This window comes from Acanthopagrus latus, chromosome 9, assembly GCF_904848185.1.
Source record: "Acanthopagrus latus isolate v.2019 chromosome 9, fAcaLat1.1, whole genome shotgun sequence".
Lineage (NCBI taxonomy): Eukaryota > Metazoa > Chordata > Actinopteri > Spariformes > Sparidae > Acanthopagrus > Acanthopagrus latus.
Genome location: NC_051047.1, coordinates 12232761 through 12257364, shown reverse-complemented (window position 1 = coordinate 12257364; position 24604 = coordinate 12232761). Strand labels below are relative to the sequence as shown.

Sequence of the window (24604 nt, the reverse complement as noted above, 5' to 3'; positions counted from 1 at the left end):
GACACTGTCTTTATTTTAGCCTGGAAGTTGAACACACTGGATGTAATCAAACTGTAATGTTAGCTGAGAAGTGGTTGAATGTTAACTTTAGCTAAAAGGTTATCTAATATGTTGTTTTACCTTGAAATAAGGCCAGATTTTCACTCACCACTATCTTTTCAGTCAACGATCAATCAGGAAGTGGTGACATGATGAAGATTTGTCAGATTTCCAGTGTACAACAACCCATTAGCAAATGTTAGCATTCAGCCACTTCATAGCTAACATTACTGTTTGATTCCATCCAGTTTGTTCCACTGACAGGCTTAAATAAATATGTCTGCAATGCATGTTGATATTGTCAAATTAATTTATGCCTTATGTTACACAATCAAGCAGTCACATTAGCTAGAAGTGGTTAAAATGCTAATATTAGCAGCTGTCTAACAGAAGCTAATGGTTATCAAACATAGTTTTGTCTTGAATGATGGGCCGGATGTCCCTCCAGATTTTTATCTTTGTCTTTTCAGTTGTTGATCAATCAGGAAGCAATGAAATGAAAACAACCTGGAACACAGTAGTGTGATATTTTAGCTTCCCACCCCGAGTCAGATTAAAATGGGTGTGTGAGGAAAGCAGGTTTTTGGAGAACCAATCTAGCACTGATGAGTTCACTATTCTACATCCAACATTAGATTGTTCAGTCAACATTTACTTCATAATGACACACTGAAGCAGAAAACCTTTCTACTGCTGGTTTAAGTTTCCATTGTATAAGAAGTTTTTAGTGACAGTACATAGTGTATTTTGTGCACAAAAGATGCACAACAACTACCAGTTTCTGTGTGTGTGTGTGTTTGCACAAACTGATCCAAGCATCTTGAACTCTGAATGTGTCCAGGTTTCATTTGCATATGAAGGTGAGTTCATTCTGGAGGCTGAATACTGAGAGACCCTTTCAGCAACCCAGCATCAAGAGATGCCAAGACGAGTGCATTCTGCCTCACACAATCCGCTAATCCCTTAACGTCACCTGCCAAGGGCCACCGGCCACTTTGTTTCCTCTCCTCCCGCCTCTTTTCACCCGTTATGTTCCTATCTCAGCGTCTCGTTCAATTTCTTTTCACCTCGCCGTTTCTTTCAGCCCGGCTGGCACGAATCATGCTTTAAGCCGCACATATTTTGCTTGTTTTGAATGGTCTTTGACCAGGTCACAGCTGGGTTCCAGTGTTTTTGCACTTTTCTGTTTTGTTTCTTTTTCACCATCTTTCAAACAAGTGCACACAGGACCAATCTGGGAACAGCAGGCAGCTGGGAAACTCTGTGGAGTTATGTTACACCTAAGGGTCGCATGCACACGTGCTCGCACCCTGCATGCTTTGTATGAGGCACAGGAGGATGCTGTCACACATGCAACCTGAGATGCCACTCTGATGCAACCGTGATGAGCTGGAAGCAATGAGTTGCTACTGGCGGATGAGGAGTGTAGCTGTCATCCTCTGTTAGGAGTCGAATCAGCTTCAGCCGAGGAAAAGTCAGAAAATAAAATAAATCTGGGATTTCAAGCAAGACTGGTCTCAAAGAAGGAAGATGCTGCTTCTGGTTGAATCGTCTGCGAGGTAAATGTGTCTCTGTGTGGTCATACTGTTGCATCTCTGTTGTGCTCAAGGATTAAATCAAATTAATTATGATGTCTTTGGTCACTGAATTCCACGAGGGTGTCGGTCAGTTGACCTTGGCGGTGAACAATAAGTTACAGTATTTCAGGTGATCGGCAGATCAAACGGCAAAGAGCTTTGAAATGTGGGATTTTTTTTTTTTTTTTTGATGCTCTAAGCCTCTTATCGCCCTCAGTCAGAGGCACACTGGCTCATATCAGCTCACAGTGTAGTCGGTTTGTATTAATATGCACGCCAGACCTCACACACGTCGAGTTTCCAACTTACACTCAGCTGAGCCTTCACACACACGACCACGGCACACTGCAGACACCCGTACAACAATCAGACGCTGTCTTCAGAGTTACACTGCTAATCCTGTAAGGAGAAAGTCTGGTTGGAGCCCACAGTGAGGAGGGGGTGGTGGAGGTGGCCGCAGGGGGAAGAATAGAAGTGAAGGGGGAAGAATGATCCACTCCTGTGTGCTGATGTTTTACTGCTATGACCCGACACCATTCCTGTGTTCATTCATCTTCACAGACTGTTTTTAGCAACTGACATAATGTAAGACAATGTTCCTCAAGGTGAAATGGTATGATAGTATATTTAGCAGCTAGCTAATGAATATAGACCGTTAGTCGCTAGAGCGAAGTTAGCAACTAGCTACTGAACGTAGAAGGTTAGCAGCTAAAGAGCAAAGTTAGCAACTAGCTAGAGAACCAAGAAAGTAGGCAGTTAAAGAGCTAAATTACCAAGTTGTTGAGTGTAGAACGTTAGAAGCTAATTAGCTAAGTTAGCAACTAGCTACTGAACAAGTAATGTTAGCAGCTGAAAAGGCCGATATTTCCTCCAAACACAGGAGATCAATTAGTAATTAATTGTCATACTGACACACACAACTACAAAGGCTGATATTCCTCTTTTTCTGTTGGAAATCAGAATCAGTATTCCTTTATTGTACCACAAACAGGGAAATGTGTTTGCTACAGCGGCTGAAGGACCAAATATTACCCTAAAAAAAGTTTCATTATCAACAGTTTGCTAACTAGTTCACCATGTTCATGGTGTCAGTGTTGTACCTACAGCTTGTTGCACTGCCCCGAAGTAGCCAAAAACTCACCAATTGTTAATTATTTGTATTTGCTGCTGTTTGTTGCTTGCACGTAAGCTTATTTCTACACTCTAAAAAGCAGTTTGAACTCATTTACTGGATAACCTGTCACATCGTCTTGCAGTTACGGCATTAAGTGTTACTTTGTGTAAACTTCTAACAGGCCACTTACTTCTGAAAATGGAGTGAGCAGACCAATGTTCTTCCCACACATTTAACCACAATCAGTGCCTTCAGCAGAAACTCCATGACTGGAGCCCGCTGGGGAGCTTTGATCCAGCTAATCCAGGACCGTAGCAACACAGCAGGAGGAGCCGCAGCGTTTCATAGAGGGATTTGTCTTTGGGTATGTTAGTGGGCAAACCCGGGCATGTCACAGGGGAGCGTCCAGGCAAGGGCAGGGGGTGGTGATGCTTCACATACATAACAATGCATCTCCACCCACACCAAACAGTACAGAATGGTGGGACTCACTGGCACTGCGGTCACACGTTGAATCATCGCTGCAGATGCTTCCATGTCAGGAAGCGGCAGCTCTGCCTGTCAGGAGTGGTTCAAGAGGAAAAAGTGCGTCACGCGGTTTAAAATATTTGCTTGTTATTTATTTTGGTTGGTGGACTTCCAGCTGATACCTGTGCACCGCACTGTAGCTCAGAAAACGACAGCGACTGTTAGCGACACCCGTGTTGGGTAATTATGCCGTCTTAATGTTAGAATTGATCCCTGGTAACCTCAGCAGAGCGACATGTGTCCCATTTCATCCAGTTCACCCTCCTTGCCAGCTTCTCCTCTTTGACTGCTGCTCTTTGAACAACAGCCCAGTGTCTCCAGATGAAATATTCATGGCTCCCAGTAATCTGAGCGCCGGTGTAGTCCACCTGCCGCTGGTGCAGGCTGTCTTAAACCTGATCTTGAGGGAAACCTGAGACTGTTTGCCACGCTTTTGGATGTAACAGAGCTGGCGGCAGTGTCTCAGTCCTTCAATGGGCTGCTGACGTGGTGTCAGATGATCTGAATGCACAAGTGCAAAATGCTGAGTCTAGAACTTATTGTGTGATTTTTGTCTGGAGCTTGCTGCTTCCTTGCCACAGGGTTTTTATTATCTTTGACATGCTGACAGCAGATTAATTACGGGTTTTGTTTAACGCTGGTTTTAGACCACGGATCACGAATGTAGAAGCCACATGAACAGAGGATCCCACCACTTACAGCAACAGCCTAGCTCACAGAAAATCTTGTTTTCAGGCGTCTTATGAACATTAAATGTACTTTTTGAGATGGCTAATATTCGACCTACCAGGTGGTCTCAGTAACAACTCAACAGGTTAAATTCTCTGAACTTGGTGTTATTTAGCAATTCTGGCGTTTGTTTTCAGCTACAACAGCAGTTTACAGTAGAGTGTCTAGTACACAGACTAGCCAAAAGGGGAGAAAAAAAAGGAATGTTTTTGGAGGCCTGGCGGCGAAAGGGTGTGATTCTGCTATCACTTTAATTTTGAAAGACTTTCTTGCAATCTGCTGGATCTTCTAATTGGGCTTAAACACAGTTAAACAGGCTTTTGGTTCAGACCTTCTTCTGAGAGCGTGGAGCTCACAGGTGTTTCAGATGTTTGTCATCCAACGATGAAACTGTCAAACTGTCAGCTACTGGATTTTGCAATCCAGTTGCTGACAAAATTAGTGACTTGTTACAAGGGAGATTAACATGAATGGTAATGTTTCAGTGCCGGAGGAGTTTTGGATTTCAGCCTGGAGAGAGACTTTCATTTCGAAGACAGACAAACGTGAGCGCAGTCTGACGTGAGGTGCGTCCGTGTGAAGGCAAACTCTGTGCATGTGAGCGGCTGAATTGGAGGGGTGATGACTGGATGCATAGCCACATCTTCTCTTTAATAACCTCTCTTTGTGTCTCTGCTCCCCACCTACAGCTGTCAGTAGTGGTGACACTCCCTCGTCAGGAATGACCCTGTGTGGAGGCTCACACTATAAATCTCCGTGACGTCTTAATAACACCTTTATGTCTCTTATGGCTGCTGGAAACAAATGCAGAAATATCTATGCTGTGCTCGCCGCTCTCAGACAGAAGCTCCCTGACTTGTCTTTCAGTGTGATTCACCAGAACGGCAGAACAATATTGCCAATCTCTCTGCCGTCCCAGGTGGAGGCCTGCTTTTGAAAAACACAACAGAGGTGACGATTTTGTGTTTCTCTTTCCATTAAAACGAGTGCTGTTATTCAGTGTATTTATTTGCACTGTGGACACACAGCCTGCGCCGCCCTGTCCCGTATGCCACCCAGTCCCCCGGGGTCTCCTGTGACATGTTGCACCCACACTGCCCTCCTGCACCACGAGGCTCACATCACACTCCCACAAACCCATATTGGTGGGCAGTTGGAGCTGGAGAGGTTACAAAAGAAAGAGAGAGAGAGAGAGAGAAAGAGAGAGAGAGCGCAGACACACTAACACACCTCCTCTCTCTGACACACACACACACACACACCTCCCTCCCTCAGTGCTCAGATGAGAGCTCTGGCAGTCTGGTGAACTTTTTTCCCTGACTGACAGGATCTTCTCGCCCGGTGAGCTGACAGATCGAGTCGCCTCGGATCCATTACAAGTCTGCAGCTATGGGACCTCTGCAGCTATGTTAGATAACGAACTCTCCAGTCGCTCATTTTCAACTTTTACAACGTTTCTGAGTCTCGCGCGATGGAGCCCGGAGCGGGACGAGGCGGCTGGATCGTCCGCGCGCTTTGGAGACCGAGGTTTGCTCTTTTACTCCCTTAATTCACGGTGTCGTTTCTTTCTCCATTCACTGGTCCAGGTCTTAATTTCCCCAGAAGCAGTCTGATTTGACGGCTTTGCTGTTTTACCGTGCACGTGCGTCGATGCAACCGCGAGTGGGCACGTTTTTACGCACCTTTTACGCAAAAATGAACCCGCTGCTGAGGAAGATCACACATTTATATTCACTGCTGTTACACTGATACAATTACAATATAACGTTATGATCTTCTCTCATGATCATTAAGCGGCTCATTATTTATGTATTCCCTAAAATGTGTTTTTTCTCATTAGTAACCATTTTGAAAGCAGGCCCCCCTGTGGCGTACTTCGTCAAGTGTGATGGCTGAAACGGTCACATGGTTATATGTATTGACAAATTGGGCTGACTAATTTGATGCTGTGTCACCGGGCTGTAAAATGTGCGCATGGGATGACGTCTGCCCGTCCGGCCCGAGGCGGGATTTCATTGCCAGTAATTGCATTCTAACTCAGCTTAAAGAATAAACTCATAAACGGATTACAGACTGAGGAGGAATGTTTCAATATTGGCCCCTGACCCGGGCTTTACATCTGGCAGCGCCCTTGGTTACTAATCTTAAAAGAGAAACAGAGTGAGTGACAGTATGAATAGGCTTTACCCCACTTTCTCTATTAAGAGTTTTATGGTGAAGACCATATAAAACTGGGTTCTGTCTCTCTGAGCCCAAAGGCCTGTCAGAAAACATATTTTAGATATAATGCATTTAAGAGAAATGGGACTGAAAGGGAGGGCCAGGGGCCACGGAGCAAGTGAAAGCTAAGATGTGCACACGCTAGGCCCGCCCTGCACTTAAGTAAGACTTCCACAGCCGCAAGTAGCTCAGGTATTAGTTGCGGTTTAGCCTTCAGGACTTCAAAAGACACTCCTCATGACTATTCTGAACTGTCAAAACATGTCCATAAAACCTAACCCAGCCTGGAGAAGGCCCTGTTCTCGCTGCTACCTACACAGTGACCCTCACTGCTGGATGTTGGCCGACCTTTGTTGACCTCTGCAGGGTGGCTGGGTTTCTCCCAAACTGAAACCCACCAGAGTAGGGATTTCAAAAAAAAAAAAAAAAACTGGAGGAAATGCCTCTCTCTGCCGGCTTTTCCTGCAGGAAGCAGCAGAACTGTGATCTAAACTTGGAAAGTGACGAAAGGACGCGGACAGGAACGCCAGACATTTCCCAGATATGCTGCCGGCTGGGCTTCATTGTTCTGTTGACACCGTTAATTGCTGGAAATGGGTCACGGTGGGCTTCACCTAAAGTCATGTAGTTTCGGGGAAGAAATTTTAATCAGAGGAGAAAGAGCTTCACAGACTGTTATTTAATGTCTAAATTAACTGAATGAACAAACTGACCTTAAAGGACAACACAATTTCAGTTCTGTTTTACTTGATTTGTATGTGGCGGACCCTGCCACCTTTCTAGCTTCAAACTGTTTTTTTTAAGATCTTACTTTCCTCTGAGAAAAAATTAAAATCAAAAATCAAAAAAGTTTTAATTTCTTCTTCAAAACTACATAGTTCCCTGTAATTTCTGAAAATGGGTCAGTGGGATTCACTTTTTTACTTACCCCAAGGAAATCATTCAAATATGCTGGGTGGATTACTGTGTACTTTCCTTCCAATATTTAACCCAGTTTAGTTATCGACTGATTTCCCACACTGCTCTGTTTTGGTTGAATCCCATGATCCAATTTTCTCAGAGCCCTGTGGGTATCTTAGTCATTCCACAGACAACAAGACGTGTTGTCTAACACGCTACTCACATAAACGCTCACCTGTCTGCCAACTAGTACTGATACAAGTGGTCGTCTCAGCAACGTGTTCCTGAGTCACTGCGGCGTTTCCAGCGATCAGACTCTCGTAGTTACAGCTCAGAGTATCAGGTAGTGCCGTATAATGAAACCTGCAACATGTCGGTGCAGCACTGCCAGGCTCATAAAAATGCCTGTGGCAAGAGTGACAAACAGTTGTTTATTGATGCTCTCTGAAGTTTACGTCTTCATTCTCTGATGCCTTGAATAATGGGGCTGATTGCAGATTTATGTGGCCCTCAGTGAAACTGCAAATGATAGCCTTGGCGTGTTGCAGTTTCACTCTGTCTTTCACCGCGTGCACAGATGTGTGCATGTGTGTGTGAGTGTTGGCTGGTTTACCTCGAGGATGACGTCGTGCTAGTGGAAATCAGGATAAGCAGAAACACACAGGCTTCCTGTCACACAGGCAGAGTCCAGGCCTCTCATTTGGTTTTGTGGTGATAAATAACTGATGTTTCATTTGTGTATTTTTAATTTAACCTTAGTGTCATCCTGATCTTAGTGTCTGTGGGGTTTATTTGTACTCATGATCTAATGCTTTTTCTTGGGGGTTATGTCAGTGTTGTGCAAAATCACATCCATGCTCGCATTGCTCCAGTTCTCAGAGGTTTCTGTCAGAGCACCACACTGTGGTGGACAAAAGTCTTACAGCTATTTAGTGAATTATAGACCTGAAAATAGAAGCAGAATATGTACCTCCCTGGTCTCTCTTGGAGCTCTCATTTTAAAGGTGCAGTGAAAAGGGTAACTGAGGACAACAGATATTTTGATTTGCCCTCTAAATGTTTGCAGGTCTCTTTTTTTTAAGAGGATTAATGTGTTTATATTAGTATCTCCTCACATGCTACATGTCGTGTGTTTGTTCGTCAGGATGCGTGTCTGAAATCGGACAGACTGGGGTCAGTCATGGAGCCTGAGCTGAACTGCAGCTCCCAGTGTGATTCCTCACTCTGCTTCATCCACTCAGGGGTCAACAGGCAGGACGGCCTCGACGTTCTGCAGAGACTATGCAGCCTCAGCACGGTAATCACAGACACGCACATACACACACATGCAAGTAGACAAAGATGCTCAAAATATGCAAATCCAGCGACAGTATATGAATATGCTACTTGTGTGCATTTAAACACACATTCATGGAAATGCTAGTGCAAACATACGTATATATGTACTGTAAATAAAATTCATTTATACTGTATATGTATACATACACGCACATGCAAATGGCTGTTCCAATCAGTGCAGACTTATAGCCGTCTCATACGTGCAGACATGCTGGCAGATACGGGTTGATGAAGTCCGGCATGGCTAACCAAAAGAATATTTTTGGCCATCCAAAAGGTTAAAGGGTATAAATATTTACTGCACAGTCTAAAACTAGATATTTCAATTAAATATGCAGCCTATTATTTTTGACAGTTCATCTAACAGACTAATCACGTGAAAGGCTCAAGACTTTTTATACAGAATTTACACTTGAAAAATGTGTTGTAAAGTTTGCAGTTATTGTCTTTGTTTTTTTGTTTTTGTATTTTTTTTTTTGGTCTCTGCCATCGCTAAACACATGCATATAGCAAATGTATTTACCACTTGAGGAATCTGGTCATAGTTCATACCGACGCTGGACTTGTGAGGCTATCTTTAGTATCTCAGTCACCGGTGCCTTTAAGAGAAGAATGAGTGAAGCCCAGCAACATGAGGCGGGCACAGGAAATAGAAACTAAATTAGTTTAACACTGTGTCAGAGAACACATACATCCTCTGTCAGACTCCGCTCCTCTGCCTGTTAGACCACACTGAAGCGAGGTGAGCTATGGCTTTGATTGCCTTCGTGCCTGGTGATGTTAATTTATGCATGCACCCGTCTTAAAATGCAGATATAATCATCACCTAAGGGGAAAGGAACAGCGCCAGCAACTGTGTTTGCTTTGTTATGGTAACGGCTATGTGACTAGATTGTATTTTAATGTTCAGTTTTATTTTTTTTTTTAACGTCCTAACACTTTCTCTTCATTATTCTCTGTTGAACTCAGTCGACATGAAAACCGTTCTGCTAAAATGAGATACGCGGCAATGAAATTTAACACCAAGCATTTGTTACTATTTGTGGACATAGGCGGCTCACAAGGCACAACTGTTTCTAGACCTAACAGTATAGCGTAAAGAAGAAAAAAAAACACAGGGACTGGAGCCAGTTGATTCCATAAGGTCCCACCTGCTTCTCTTTCTGGATGTGTTCCCAGATATGGCTACTGCTGGCAGTGTGCTGTCTGAGGAGCAGCTTCTTTGCCCCATCTGTCTGGATATGTTCAACCAGCCCGTCTCCACTCCCTGTGGGCACAACTTCTGCAGGGACTGCATACAAGGATACTGGCATACTGCTAATCTGTCGCAGTGCCCGGTATGCAAGCAGAAGTTCTACAGGAGGCCCGAGCTCAAAGTTAACACCTTCATATCCGAGTTGGCGTCTCAGTTCAAGAAGTCGTTGGTAAAGAAAGACGAAAATCAGGCCAGTTCTGTCCTTTATGGCCAGTTCTCCGGCCATAAAGGGGAAGTTTCGTGTGATGTGTGTGTTGGAAAGAGAGTCATGGCTCTTAAATCCTGCCAGGACTGCTTGGCCTCCTTCTGTGAGACTCACCTGGAGCCCCATCATGTTCTAGGCACCTTCAAGAAACACCACCTGATTGACCCTGTGATGAACATGCAAGACCGAGTGTGCAAGAAACACGAGAAAATCCTGGACAGGTTCTGTAACACTGACCAGGTGTATGTGTGCCAAATCTGCGTCAGGAAAGAGCACAGCGCTCATCACACTGTTCCTATAGAGGATGAGAGTCGAGACAAGAGAGCTCAAATTGGAAGGATAAATGCAGAGGTGGCAGAAATGATCAGCAACAGGCTGCAGAAAATCAGCGAAATCAATCACAGCGTTCAGCTCAGCAGAGGAAACACGGAAAGAGAGATCGAGGAGAGTTCGCAGGTCTTCGACAGACTGCTCGGCCTTGTCCAGAGAGCGCACACCGAGGTGGTGGAGGTGATCACCGAAAAGCAGACGCAAGTTGAAAGCAGGGCCCACGCGCTCATCGCGGAGCTGGAGCGAGAGATTGATGTGCTGAGGCGGAGAAACGCCGAGCTGGAGCAGCTCTCCGACACGAAGGACGACCTCTTCCTTCTCCAGAGCTTTCCAGCTGTCTCCACGCTGCCGGCCACCAAAGACTGGTCAGACACCTGCGCAGAGAGTGCTGTGTATGTGGGCACGGTGAGGAGGGCTCTCAGGAGAGCGGTGTGTCAGATGGAGGAGGCGGTAAAAGCTGAGGTGAAGAGGCTTTGCGTAACCGAACTTCAGAGGGCCCAGCAGTGTGCTGTGGACGTGACTCTGGACCCCGACACGGCGCATCCCAAACTGGTGCTGTCTGAGAACAAGAAACAAGTCTTTCATTGTGACATAGCGCTGAGCCTCCCGAACAACCCGGAGAGATTCTACCCAGGTGTCAGCGTTTTGGGAAAGGAGGGTTTCTCCTCTGGCAGGTTCTACTATGAGGTCCTGGTGAAAGGGAAGACAGAGTGGGATATTGGAGTTGGCCTGGAGTCCGTCAACAGAAAAGGGGGAAATATACTGAACCCCGAAAGTGGCTACTGGGCCCTGGGGATGAGAAAGGACAACAGCTACTGGGTCCTCGGCACCACTCCCGTATGTGTGCCGCTGGTCGAGAAGCCCCAGAGAGTGGGCGTGTATGTGGACATGGAGTGGGGGCAGGTTTCCTTTTACAACGTGGACGCTGCTAGTCATATCTATTCCTTTACTGGATACTCATTCAATGAAAGACTTTTCCCCTACTTTAACCCCCGCCGTAATCACTGTGGGGTCAACTCTGCTCCCCTGGTCATCTCATCCGTCAATGCTGCAGCATGATCTGATATCGCTTTGTTGCTCCTACAGTTACATTTGTTCAACCAGCCATGTATTTGCCTTGCAACTTGGGGAAGAGACTGAAAAAATATGCACATGGGTGAAGAAGGTCTTTCAAGCACATCTGTAGTGCAGTGTCTATTTGAACCTGAACCATGACTTATTCATAAATGTTACTGGTTGCCTAAACCCTAACCAAAGTGTGAAAAAACAAACAAATGATCAAACAAGCAATGAAAATGACAATAGTCAACAAAAGCCAACCAAGTCTTAATATTGACAAGTCAACAACAATTTCCATATGGAACACAAACCCCAGTCAGTCATCCAACCACAACCACTCATTGTTGGGGGGCCAGGGGTGTCTTATGTGTTTTGTTTCTTTTTAATCTAAGGCAGTGTTTCTCTTCAGACTACTGTAAGGCAGTAGTTGCTCATTTACTCACCGCTGTGGCCGCCGCTCTTTCCCATTGTCTCTGGCGACACCTCCGATTGTCTCACCCAGCCGAGAACACTGAAGACCATCACTGCAGACATACTCACTGGTGCCGGGTTTAAAGTGCTCTTCGTCTCCACGCCACATCTTTTACAAAGCTGTATTCAGCCTCAGAGGCTTGAAACAAAGCTAGCCGGCTAAGCTAAGATGATAGAAATAACAAGTGCACGGTTGAGAGAAACAGCGACCCACAGAAGGGAAGCGCCGCTGCCGCCCACGTAACCGCGCAGCAACAAGCTTCTTTTCATTTTCTCTCCCGCTTGTCACAAAAACCAACAACTCCTGCCTGACAGCAACTCTGAGGGGACACGCCACTTGACTGTGCTCTCTGGTGGGACGCCTTTTAAATCACGATTTCATGATGGCACAGGGCTCAGAAATGTCATCGCTGTCTTCATTTTCGTCCATCAGCCCATCACTAACCATCGCAACTTACAGACTTTGTTGCTTTTTGCCGACTAGTAATGACAGTCCTGGCTGTGTTGCAACATCACCAACATGCCGATAAACCCAATGTCCAAAATCTGTCAACATTTAATCTCTTTCCATTGCTTGACTGTTTTCAACTATTTCATTATTTCTCATGTAGCCTGATGTGTGTTGTTTGCCTGAATAAAGTTTGTTTAATCATCCGAATCCTGTTCAACTTTTTCTTTCATCCATCATTTACAGAACACATGAAACAATAACCAAATGATGCACATGTGTATTACTTAAGGATTCATTTGACGAGGTCTGCATGTGCACTTGTGTGTGTGTGTGTGCAGGTAGCAGTGGAGCTCCCGAGGCGGTCTCTCTCTCCGGTGTTAAGTGCTGTGGTGTGGACGCTGCTCTCTTGTGGCATCCTGCTGGCTTTCTGCTTCCTCCTCTTCACCCTGCGCTTCAAAAACAACAGGTAGATCACCAACTGAAACACGTAGGTTCACATTAAAGAGCTTTCTACGGAAACGAATGAATTGGTTGTATTTTTGCATGTTTTGCCTCATCAGGATAGTGAAGATGTCCAGTCCCAACCTGAATGTCTTGACTCTCTTTGGAAGCGTCCTCACCTACAGCAGCGGCTTCCTGTTTGCCGTTGATGAAGGAGCACACTCACAAGATGGAGCATCTACAGCTGTGCTACAAGTAAGCCACACTCTCTTTAAGTCCCCCATAATATTGTTGGATAAATCCATGTCGGATAGTTATGCAGAACTATCTCCTACAGGCTCGGATCTGGACTCTTTGTGTCGGCAGTACTCTGGTGTTTGGCCCAATTTTGGGGAAAACGTGGAGACTATACAGAGTGTTCACCCAGCGAGTGCCTGATAAGAGAGTGGTAAGCATGCTCCGATGCTGTATTGGGTTTAGTTTTGTCTTCCAGTTGCTTCAGGATGCATTGATTATATTTTAAATGGGTGTTCAGAGGACATTTTTGTTTCTCTGATTCTGGGTGGTGTTTTTACAGACTTATTTTGAGGGGGGTAATATTTGAATGAAATAGCAGAGGGTGATACATGACAATCTTAAGGCTATGGGATCGGGTCTCTTTTTTTTGTTACTACTGATATTCATAACTTTTGTAGTCGTAGTTGTATTATGTATTTTAAAATAAAATTATAATTATCTTCATATTGCGTCCACTAATATCATAGTTTCGGTCTTGCTTGTTTGTGCATCTGTTTCTCTAACTGTGAGTACGATACCTAGAAATCTAGAAATTTGGCCACAGTGGGGAAATTATTACTGTGTAGTCAGTATGATGGATTCCGGAAACTTTGCACAAAATGTCTCACCAATGCATGATTTCTTAAAGGTCCCATATTGCAGAAAGTGAGATTTCCATGTAATTTTCATCATGACGCAAGTCTGAGTGCTACAGGAAAACCATGAATAATGAAAAAAACCTATTTAAACGCTCAATGCAAACAACCTATATTCAGAAGCTATGCCTGTAAAAACGAGCCGTCAGGACCTCCATATGGTTGGGATGTCACAAACAACTATACAGTCACCTCCCACAGCCAAGCCCCCCAAACAAACGCAAAAACACTGGCAGAGCTAATGTGAATATACCATGGGTGGTGACTGCTCAGGCCTGCGTGAGCTGACTGTCAGGGCAGACTGGGCTCTTTGTCCTTAAAGAGACAGGCACTAAAACGGAGCGCTCAGACAGAGGGTGAATAGAGGTGCTGCAGCAGTGGAACGTATGAGAACAATGTGGTAAAATAAAATGATAAACCTGATGATGAACACAATATGGGAGCGTTAACTTTTTTGAAAATTGTTTCTTCAAAAGCTAAATAAAACTAAATTATTATTGCAACTGTATGACATTGATGCAAGTCTGTTTTCCATCTCAGATCATCCGAGACATCCAGCTGATGGGCCTGGTGGCTCTGTTGATCCTGGTGGACATGCTGGTTCTCACAGCATGGAACCTCACAGACCCCATCAGGTGTTCACGATCTGTCGGTGCTGTTGTCAAGGTAGGACATTATGTTTAATATTGGGCTGGAAAGCAAGTTGTAAAACAAGTTAAACTTTGGCTTTGTTTGATTAGAGAACAGTGTGAGGATTATGACATATAGCATGAGAAACTGAAATGCAGTGAGTTATAGACAAGTTGGTGGTTTCAACTGGCTGACACTATTTGATTTTTCCCAATTTAGGTGGTGGACAGAGACGTTTCGTACTCTTTGTCACAGCTGGACACGTGTTCCTCCGTATACTCAACTATGTGGGTTATCATCATTGCTGTACAGAAGGTCAGCAGACTCCGTTCTTTAAAATGAAATGATAGAATACTATAATAAGCTGCATTGAGTTCCTTTGATGTTATGGTAAAAGGATTTGCTGATTTACATTTTATTTCATGTGTCTCTTTATTTAGAAAAGACAAACTATATCTTCCTGTACTTACTGGAGTCTGACAGACCACAACATTTTTACAAAAGATGTCCTTTGTCTTTACTGTGTGCCTGCGTTTCTCTTGTAGGGTTGTCTTCTCCTCTACGGGACTTACCTAGCTGGGCTTACAAGCAATGTCAGCCACCCTCCTGTCAACCAGTCTCCCACCATCATAACAGTGGTGACTCTGGTCACCCTTTCCTCTGCTGTGGCCGTCCCGGTGTCCATCTTAATGCAGGCCTGGCCCAACCTCGTCTACAGCACCGTGGCTGGAGCCATTCTCGTCTGCACTCTGGCAACCAACTGCATGCTCTTTGTGCCTCAGGTAGGAGGAAAACGACTCGTGGTATACACACATGAAAAAGGTGTCTAGTTGCAAAGGTCTGGAGAAATAACAGGATTCCTTTTTTTTTTTTTTTTTTACCTTGGAAACACCTCTGACATCTGCCTGTTTCCAGTGATGATACTGACATTTTTGTAGAAGCAAAACCGACAGAGAGCCCTTTTTCTGGCAGAACCTCGGTCTGATCATAGGACAGCATGTCTGGAAACCAGCATTAAAAACAGACGGATAATCAGTCAGATAGGCAGAAACTGCAGTTAGAGAGACATATGACAGATTCATGAATAAGCCATGCACGAATGAGACGACTTTCTCTTTTTGTTTTGACTCAAGTAGTAAATCATGTGAGTGACTGTGGTGCCCACACCTCCGTTTTCCATATGCGTGTCAGTTTGCCATGTCTATCAGTGGAGCGTGACTCACACAGAAGGTGTTTATGACTCAAAATTACGTAGGCTGTTGCAACCAGGTTTATGACTCTCTTAAGTGTCTGGCAGTGGGTTTGTCTTATGATAAAGGAATGCATCTCCAGTGGAAAGGAAGGAAATAGTTGCGCCGTGAGCAATACGTGCAAACACACCTGGTCAAGAGGTCCCGTGTCAAATGGCCGTGGTGACATTTACTACCACAGTGCCTAATGTCCTGCATTGTTTTACTCACCCACTGCAGCTGACCCAGTGGCGGCAGTTTGAAGAGGATCAGAACAACCCAAGTCAGATGGCCAAGTACTTCAGCAGCCCCAGTAAGAGCCAGCCATCAGTGTACAGCCAGGATGAGGTCTACTACCTGCTGGGGGAGAACAACTCCATGAAAAAACTCCTTAATGAGGTACTGCATTGTTTTTCTCATAAAATATACCATACAATAAGGAAACCTTGTAGAATATTAGATACAATTCCGACAAATGCTTTTCTAATAATTTTATGATGCAGATTTGCGTTCAAATTTGATCAAAAGTTTCCCGGCTGACTTTTCTAACACATTCTCTGTATGTCCCAAGATAATTAATCTTGTGTTTGTCGTGACTATTTCCAGAAAAATGCCGTGATCGACAGTCTGCAGGAGCAGGTGAGCAACGCCAAGGATAAACTCCTGCGCCTCATGTCAGCCAGCAACCCTCCCGAGGAACAGGACGTGGACTCCTCCAACACCAACCTCAACTCCTCCTCCACTCAGACCACAGAGCTTCAGTCCGACGGCCCGTCTTTATCTTCTCTACCTCAGCGAGAAATTAAACCCAGACTCTCACTGCCATATCCCTCCCCTCACCTCAGCTCTGCGGCCGTTTCGGCTCCTGCAGTTGCGCCGTCCTCTGAGCCTCCCTCTGCTCAAAACTCCTCAAACCCTGTAGCTGCTTCCTCTCCTCTCCCCGATGACATTTATGCAGGCGGAAACCAAAGAGGTGTCTCTAGGACTGACCCAACAGGCAGAGACGCAGCTGAGTCCAGAACAGGAGAGGATCTCGAGCAGTCTCTCCAGTCCCCTGGCGTACTCAGGACAGCAGAGGAGACAGTCCACTTTGTCACTTCTCTACAATCCCGTAGAGCATTAAACCCCTTTCAAGTTGAGACTTTCAAAAATCAGAGAGGCCTGATATCCCCTCTGGAAACAAATGCCAGACCGACTGGTTTTGTCAGCAGCGAGCAGTTGCAGGAGATCCTCCAGGAGCTGAGCGTGGATGCAGTCTTGGAGACCGCACTTCGATCTCCAGGACTGACGTCCAGAAGGCCCTCTCAGCTAACCTCCGCACTTTCGCCTCTCTCCCTGCGGACACCGTGCTCCCCTCACCCTCCACCCGTTCTCTTCCGCTACCCCAGCATCTCCCCTTATGCGATGAGGAAACGTCGGCCTCCCTTTCACTCCTCCAGGAGAGGCCTGGCCTGCTTCTACACAGGTTCAGAGGCTGCCGGTTGTGGGAGGATAAGGGATAACTGTGAACACCAAAATCTGGGCGGGCACCCTGATGGGGTCGCCGCGGATGGCGCCCTCCTCCAGGCTCACAACGCCGACCTGCAGCTGGAGGAGGAAGAGGAGGGTGCGGAAGGGAATGAAATGATAAGAAAATGTCGGCGGTGCGTTTCAAGGTCCCACAGATGTTCAGTGTTGCCCTGTGCCGAGCGCAACCGCACAGCTCCGGCTGATGTGGAGGCGGGCGGTGATAACAAGCGGCACCGTAGACACATTAGAGACTCATGTGGGTCCTGGGACTCTGATTCTAGCAGCTCAACAGACTACTGTTACTACCACCGTCCCTACTGTGACTCCTGCCGGCAGCGAGGCTCCCTCCTGTCCTCAGACAGCTCCTCAGACTCCTCTGACAGCGAGTACGAAGGCTATACCAGCCTGTACCGCCCCTCACACCCCGTGGTATTCAAAGAAGACATCAAACCAACCTTTGTGTGAGCACAGGTTCACTGCACTTTACATGTTCATCCATTTCCACCTCTTGTATTCATGTCCCAAGAAATATTGTGCAAAGTTAGCTTTGAGGAGAAAGCATGAAGTTCATTGTGCATCGATTATGGGAGATCATATGATTGTAGCCTCAATGGGAACATGTTTTACATTCTGTATGATAAGACTATTGGTATTCTTGAGTATTGCATCGTGAGGAGAAGTAGTTATTTTACTTATGAGACAGACTTTTTTGTAGCTCAAAGCACAATGCTATTTACTTTTTGATATTACTTATGGCATTATTTGTATATTTTGCTGTCAAATGGAAACTCTGACAGAAGTCTGACATTTAGATTGAACCCAGACAGCCAAGATGAAAGGCTGTTACAGAACAGTTCAAATGTACAGTATGCTTGCAAATGCTGTATTTATTTGATTATTTATTAGTTGATGTTTTGCTGTACAGAACTACTTTCTGTCTCCCTTTTAAGTTTTTACACTGTCAAACACATTCCGTAAAATGTCGCTCTTCCATTTTATCTGTGTTTCGCCTTCATTTTCAGATCTCCTGCATCGTCTAGTGCAGGGGTGTCCAAACCTTTTTCCCCCTGGAGGACCAAAACGAAAATGTTAATGGTGGACTGTAGGCTGTAAGCAAACACTTATTGTGTTAAGATGCAAAATGGTTACATATGGAAGCCGCGAGAGGCTTCTATATAAGAGACGAGAGAGAAACAAAACTCTGGCGACTCAGTTTGATTATGAAATATGTGAAAAAATGGCTTAAGCTTCCCACCCACAGGGGAACATGGCTGCTGTGTGATTACGGATGTTAAGTTGCAGAAAAAGTGTATGAAACCAAAAATCATATTGGTTAAAACTGAAGTGAAAAATAATTGTTCCCCTTTTTGCTGCTGACACCCTGGCCCCCCTTCAAAGACCCACAAGCCCTGCTTTGAGAACCACTGCTATAGATGAATTAGCCACCACAGCATCTACAACCAGACAGAAGGTGTATAAACCTCTGGCTTCATGTAGGGCCGCTGCTAACCTGCCGGGGGGCCACAGGGTGAAAGTGAGCAGCTCTCAAACCGCCTCAGTGTTATTCCTCCCGCCCATCATCTCTGTCATATGACTTCAGTCACCCGCCAGAGCAGATTAGAGAGTTCAGGAGTTTTCATGATATCCCACAACACAGACAGAAACAGTGCGCACTCCCCCTCTTTTTTAGATCTCTCTTTCCTGTCTTGGCCTCACTCTCCCTCCCACTATCTCCACTCCGTCTCTCTGTGTTTTTTTTTCCCTCTGCTAATGGGAAAATGTGTGTTTGCCGGGGGAGGTGTCGCTCTATGAAGGGAAAAACAGTGTCTCACATTACTTCTGCTCTGCTGCCTGGTTTTTGAGATGCTACTGCTCTCTATTCTGCATATAGACCATTGAAGGGCAGCCTGGGAGAAATTCCCTTTGATACAGAGCATAACGGAGTATAAATAAACCACACAAAAGACAGAATACCAGCATCACTGCTGCAGGAGGAAAGAATCTCCTGCCAAGCTGGGACGAGTAACCTGCATTCTGTTCAAGATGAGCAATTCTGGCATACTGAGGAATTCTGAGATAAAAATAGTTGTCGATCACATGTACATTTTGGTTTGTCAGCAGGATTACTCATAAACTATTGAAAGGATTTCCACAAAACTTGGATGGAGGATTGGTGTTGATCTGGAAATGTGGCCGATAACATCTTCAGATAGGGCGTTTTTCGACATTTGCATTAATCTCACATGCAATTATGCATGGATATTGATGAAAGAAGTCGGGTGTGTTTCGGTGACTGGTATCAATGAGTGAGTACAAATAAGAACTGCTGGACCTTGGGGGTATAATGCACTCTTCTGAGGGCCATTATAGTTACAAACTGAATAACAGAGGGAGATTAGTTTCACCTCAAGTGGTTTACAGTCACTGGAGAATCATAAAAGGTACCACTCGCTAATAAGTCCTCTTTTATTACGGGTTTACAAGTTGTAACTAATGACTTTATTCATGGATGATAAATCATTTACTAATACTTTGATGTTCAGTTTAACATTTTTAGGTTGCCAAATTGTGAAAAATCCCTTTGACTAATTGCGCTGAATGACCACTTACCTTGCAAAAGGACTGTGGTCGAGAGGGATCGAGGATAAAGGTGCAATGTGTATGAATTTCCCACTTGATGAATTCATACTCTTCAAATCTCTTTAGAGCAACTGATAACTGCTTCTAATTATATTCTGGTTATACTTCCAGGAGTGGAGCTGCTGGTAACTTGTTAGTTCAGTTTGCCATGCAGCAAGCCAGACTACCAGGGGAGCGTTGGTGTTTACATGGCCAGCAAAGTAGCTTTGGGATCCATTTTTTAATGTTTTAAACTAAAATGTTTACATTTTGGACCTTAATTTATTATCAGCTTTGCTTCAACAATAAGGTTTTTTCACTACCTGGCAATACAAAATGTATACTATAGTGCAATGAATCATGGTAATAGTGGGAAAGGAGGTAATACAGAAAACAAAAAAAAAAAGCATAAAGTATTTATCTATTTATCTTTAAAAAGCAATAATGTCCAACATATTAATAATGTATGAAAAGCACCTTCCTTTGAAGTTTTGGGCAAGCGGATATAAAGGATAAAAGGTGAAGAGGTCAAATGAACATGAAGTGAGAGTTGTGGTGACACACGCAAGCACACGCACGCACACACACTGCCACAATTTTAAAGTAATTAAATGGACGTGCCAGAGGGTTGCGTGCATAAAGAAGTGTAGCAGAGAGAGAGAGGATGGGTTTTTTGTGACTAACATAGCAACAGTGCTGCATGACCACCGTAGAGAGCCCCGGTGCTCTGTGACAGCTGGGGCCATTTGAACTGACAGGCGGGTTTTGGAGCTCCATTGGCCGACGGAGTCATCAATCCTGGGAGCAGGCCCGCCCATTGTCCCTGTCGCGGCATGGGAAAAAGCCTTTGAAGCCGTGAGGGCGGCGCCAGGAAAATTATGCCATGTGGTGCTCAAGAGCGGCGTTCTGATTAGACCACAGGAGCGCGGTCAACGCCCATTTCTGAAGGATACCCCCTGTGATTGGCTAAATCGGCCACCCCAGATTCGCCGTCTGCGCGTGCACAGTTTTGCTATTCTCCCTCGCGGGTTACGTCAACAGCGTGAACCTCCTTCCACGAGAGCGGAGCCGCTCCCGTAACCCTTTACGGAAACGGTGTAGCTAACGTGCGCAGCGACAAAGACAGCGAGCCCGAAACCTATGGGGAAGGAATAAAAAAAGAAATTCAGTATCGTCGCACTCTTGTGCTTTAGGACTGTCATTTCCGCTGGTCCAGGGTCTCGGCGAAGACACCGACATTTGACGGCGGGGAGGGCGGATTCAGAGCGAGCGCTGAGCCCGAGGAGCCGTTGAGGAAGACTGTGGCAACTGGCAGATTTTCCGTTGGACGGTCTGTAGGCTAGTGTATAGCGAGGGAGCCGCCATGGCAGTCGGATCATTGAGCCTCCACATCGGGATATGAAGAGGAACTGCATGTGTCCCGAATTGTCAGGAAAGCGCCGCATTTACATTTGATCCGACCCGGATCGGCTCTCTTACCGCTTGATCTCGACCCTCCTCATCGGTGTGAAATTGATTCCGCAGAAAGAAATCGCGATTGGTTTTAACCGGGGGGGCCACAGGGAGAGGCCAGATTCATGACTATTTTGGCCGGAGACTTGTCTTCAGTGGCCCGCTGAGAGAAAAACCTGGAGCACAAGGAGTAAATGATGCTGTGATTGGCCGTCGGTGGGAGAGAAAAGGGTAGTTTATTAGGTGAACACGAACTCGAGTGAAGGATCGTGGGGCGAAAGGGGGGGGATCTCTTTCTGCCTGTCTTTCCTGTGAATTTTAGTGTTATTCATTCACTGACATCCTCTTTGGATGAGAAGGTTCGGCGGATCGATCAGCCCCGCCGTTTAAGCAAGTCACCGTCTCCCGAGTCGAGAGAGAATCAAAGGGATCGGATCATGTCGGGTCGGCCCAGGACCACATCCTTCGCGGAGAGCTGCAAACCAGTGCCGCAGCCCTCGGCTTTCGGCAGCATGAAAGTCAGCAGTAAGTACAGCCCTGTTCCTCTGGAGCAGCCTACCTTTTTTCCTCTGCATGCACCAGGCCCAGTGTGGGCAAAATGTCTCCCGAAAATGTGTCAAGCGAGCATGACGTTAGCTCCGGATAGCCTTAGCCCTGTCATATATCTGTGTCACTCACCGAGATTGGACGGTGCTGAGTGACACGCGCACTCAGAGCACACTCACTCACTCACGGACGCACACACACACACACACACACACACACACCGCTGCGCTCCGTCTGACGCGCCGCCCCGGCCGGGACCGGTCAGCCTGACCAGGGTTAGCAGGCCGCGCCGGGCAGGGCCGGGCCAGGCCAGAGGAGGAAGGTAGTGTTGGCACCGGCCCAGCCTCCTCCTTTAAGCGCAGATCCGCTGTGATTACTGTCCATTTGAATGCAGATTAGATCTGATAGCGGTGTTACTACATAGCGCCGAGCGTGTGCGTAACAGAGTTAAAGCGATAGGGCCGGTCTATTACGCAACTGTCAAAGCGGAAGGTGCGCCCGTGGTTGAAACTGACGTGATCCTGGAGCAGGGCTGGCATGCTGATCCTGTCGGCTGGAGGCCGTGTCGAAATGAGACGTCGCGACGACTGGAGGGAGTGTGACAGAGAGTGTCCTGGTCATGGAGTGGCACAGTGCCGGCGGCTGCTCATAGACTGGCTGCAGGGGAGGAAGCACATGCGACTGACTAGGCCTGAAGTCACCTGCAGAGCAAGAGAGCCTGGCAGTGTTGGTCCATACAGAAACAAAACGTCTGTCTGTCTGTCATATTCCTGCTTTATATAATCTGTTTCAGGGCATGTCACACTCCCTCACCTTTCCACTGTTTTATGCCATATTTCCTGTCCTCCTCAGGCATTTTATCGCTCTGTATGTGTGTCACAGATAATACTAGTTCAAGTCATTAATGACTAATGACTGTCCTGGCTGGAGACATCTACTAGTTACAGTTCCTTCTTATCTTCCAGGCATGCATACATTAGGGTGTGTGTGTGTGTGTGTGTGTGTGGAAAAACTGAGGCTGTTAAGGAATGTTGGTGGCGCTTCGGGGCTGCGATGTGATCATGATGTGTGTTAGTGGGGTGAGGCCTGAGGCTGAGGCTCTCCTCTGGGCCTTGGCACTGGAAACCACTCAGTGGACGGGGACACACACGTGCACGCACGCACACACACACAGGGAGATTCACTCCCATCCCAAATCTAATACATATCTTGCCCCAGATTTGGGTGCTGAAGTGTTTGTGTGTTCCTGTTGGTGTGTAATGCTCGCGGCCGTGTTGCTGCCGTGCAGTTTATGAAGTCTTGTGCCAGCCAATAATACAGATAAATGGAAGAAGTGGAGGACTCCTTACTCTTTGGCCTAGTTGTTGTTCAGACGTAAGCTCCTGAATTAGCACCAAACGCGTGGCCGGCCATGCGGACTTAACATTACTTGAGGTTTACAGCAGTGTTTTCCCTCCGGTTTTTCCAGCCTGATAAAATTTCCCTCCCAGAGACTCATCTGGTAAGTCGGTACATCATTATCAGTCATTAAAGGCTGGAGCGGGAGTCGCCCAATTAATTGGGTGTTTTAATAATTTGATTTCTACTAGCAGGTGGCGTTCAGGCCCATAGAGAAAAAGTGCTTGATTGTGCAGATGTCCCCATGTGATAGTCAGTCCGCACACGAGCACAATTCCCTCTTAAATTGCACTTTAGATTGGAGCCATTTGGAGAACATAGCAGAGGACGACAAGTCGATTGAAGGTGCAATAAGAGAAGCTTTTCTTGTTGAAAATACATTTTTGTGAAGTGTGAAGAAATTTCAGTTTTGATATTATGACGTAAGTATTTTGCTGCAGAGATATCTACTGACGTTAGCATGCTAACCAGCTAGCCTCTTGCCCATCCTGGTTCAGAGCTCGCTTGCTAGCGGTGTCAATACCAACACTCCGCCTGGTCCGAAGTCTGGACTGCTTGCTGCATGGCTAACTGCATGAAGTAGCTAACAGCAGCTACAGTTAGCATTTATTTTGTTCAAATGCTGCCCCCTATTGAGTGCGAGTATGAATCCGACAGGAAGCTAATTATTACATACTGCACATTTTTGAACTCAAGGAGATGGAAAATTTTAAACATAAAAAGTATGTTCAGTATCAACTGTGGTCATGTCTGCCAACTTTCTGGCATCATGGCGATTGATTTTGCAGAAAAAAAAAAGAAAAGAAAAACTTACCCCGGGCTAATGACATTAGCCTGCTGTTTTACCATGTGGTTTCATTTTGCTATCACAATTTGAGACATTTGGTTCAATTGAGATACAAAAAAGTACCATAAAACTGTACTAATGAAGTTTTTGGGAGAAATTTTCTGGTCCATTCAGAGAAGGTCTCCAATACCCCTGTCAAATCAGACAGAAAATCCATCAACATCTGGCTTTTGTCTGAAATGTGGATGAGTGCTGTCGACATTCACTCCAGCGTCAAATAACTCTGCTGTAGTCGCTGGTGTTTATCGGCTCCCGCTCTGGTTGGCTGTGATGAAAACACAACATCCAGGTGGACACACCAGGGATACTGGCTTGTTAATACACGTCCATCTGTCTCCCTTCAAGCAATGCTCGAACATTGTTCAGTCGGTGCTAGTTTAAAAGTGAGACTGAAGGAAAACATATTTGAAAAGTAACCACGTATACCTTGTCAGTGGCTGATAGCTGCTGCCCATGTGAAACTCTCAACAGAGATGAGAAAGAAAGAGAAGTCTCACTCCTTAGCCACTTCCATCATCAGCTACAGATAAAACAACTTGTCAGTGAGAATCTTATTGATTAAGACTTGAGCTATGTGATCCGCTGCTTTGGACGGTTCTCCTGTTTTTCCGACAAAGCAATTTTAAAAAAAACCTGCATGTACACATTTATTTCACACACTTACTTTGGTGTAAATAGGGTAAACACCACTGTCACACTTGTAAAATAAAAACTCAGTATAATCTGGCTTTTGCCTTTAGTGATAGACACATGACACCTGGGTGGGCAAACTCATTTTCACTCCT

General features: G+C 45.7%; 2 protein-coding genes and 1 long non-coding RNA gene across 6 annotated transcripts in view; 2 read left to right on the top strand and 1 right to left on the bottom strand.

Moving 5' to 3' along the window:
- The first annotated feature begins 1482 nt into the window (after positions 1-1482).
- On the top strand, positions 1483-18212 carry gpr156 (G protein-coupled receptor 156). 3 transcript variants are annotated; one of them, XM_037108758.1, is made up of 10 exons: positions 1483-1598; positions 8252-8404; positions 12555-12682; positions 12777-12912; positions 12995-13105; positions 14130-14255; positions 14439-14534; positions 14765-15001; positions 15689-15847; positions 16055-18212. In XM_037108758.1, the coding sequence occupies exons 2-10, from the start codon at positions 8288-8290 to the stop codon at positions 17420-17422; spliced, it is 2478 nt and encodes an 825-aa protein (XP_036964653.1). In that variant the 5' UTR covers positions 1483-1598; positions 8252-8287; the 3' UTR covers positions 17423-18212. The 3 variants fall into 3 exon arrangements, with proteins under 3 accessions (XP_036964653.1, XP_036964652.1, XP_036964654.1); XM_037108757.1 differs by lacking the exon at positions 1483-1598 and adding an exon at positions 5153-5514 and having other exon boundaries at positions 16055-18211; XM_037108759.1 differs by lacking the exons at positions 1483-1598; positions 8252-8404 and adding an exon at positions 9159-9187 and having other exon boundaries at positions 16055-18211.
- Positions 12571-15792, bottom strand: LOC119025324. Its single transcript, XR_005076781.1, has 4 exons — positions 15680-15792; positions 15101-15220; positions 14792-14996; positions 12571-12662 (listed from the first exon to the last, which is right to left on the bottom strand). It is a non-coding gene; the product is annotated as an uncharacterized LOC119025324 (long non-coding RNA).
- A 2409-nt stretch (positions 18213-20621) lies between the features above and the next one.
- Positions 20622-24604, top strand: part of gsk3ba (glycogen synthase kinase 3 beta, genome duplicate a) — a 35166-nt gene continuing 31183 nt past the window's right edge. Inside the window, exon 1 of one of the 2 annotated variants that reach the window (XM_037108763.1) lies at positions 20622-21553. In XM_037108763.1, the coding sequence (XP_036964658.1) occupies positions 21466-21553 (88 nt within the window). In that variant the 5' untranslated portion in view covers positions 20622-21465. The remainder of the gene's footprint in view (positions 21554-24604) is intronic. The other variant, XM_037108764.1, reaches the window with a different exon arrangement.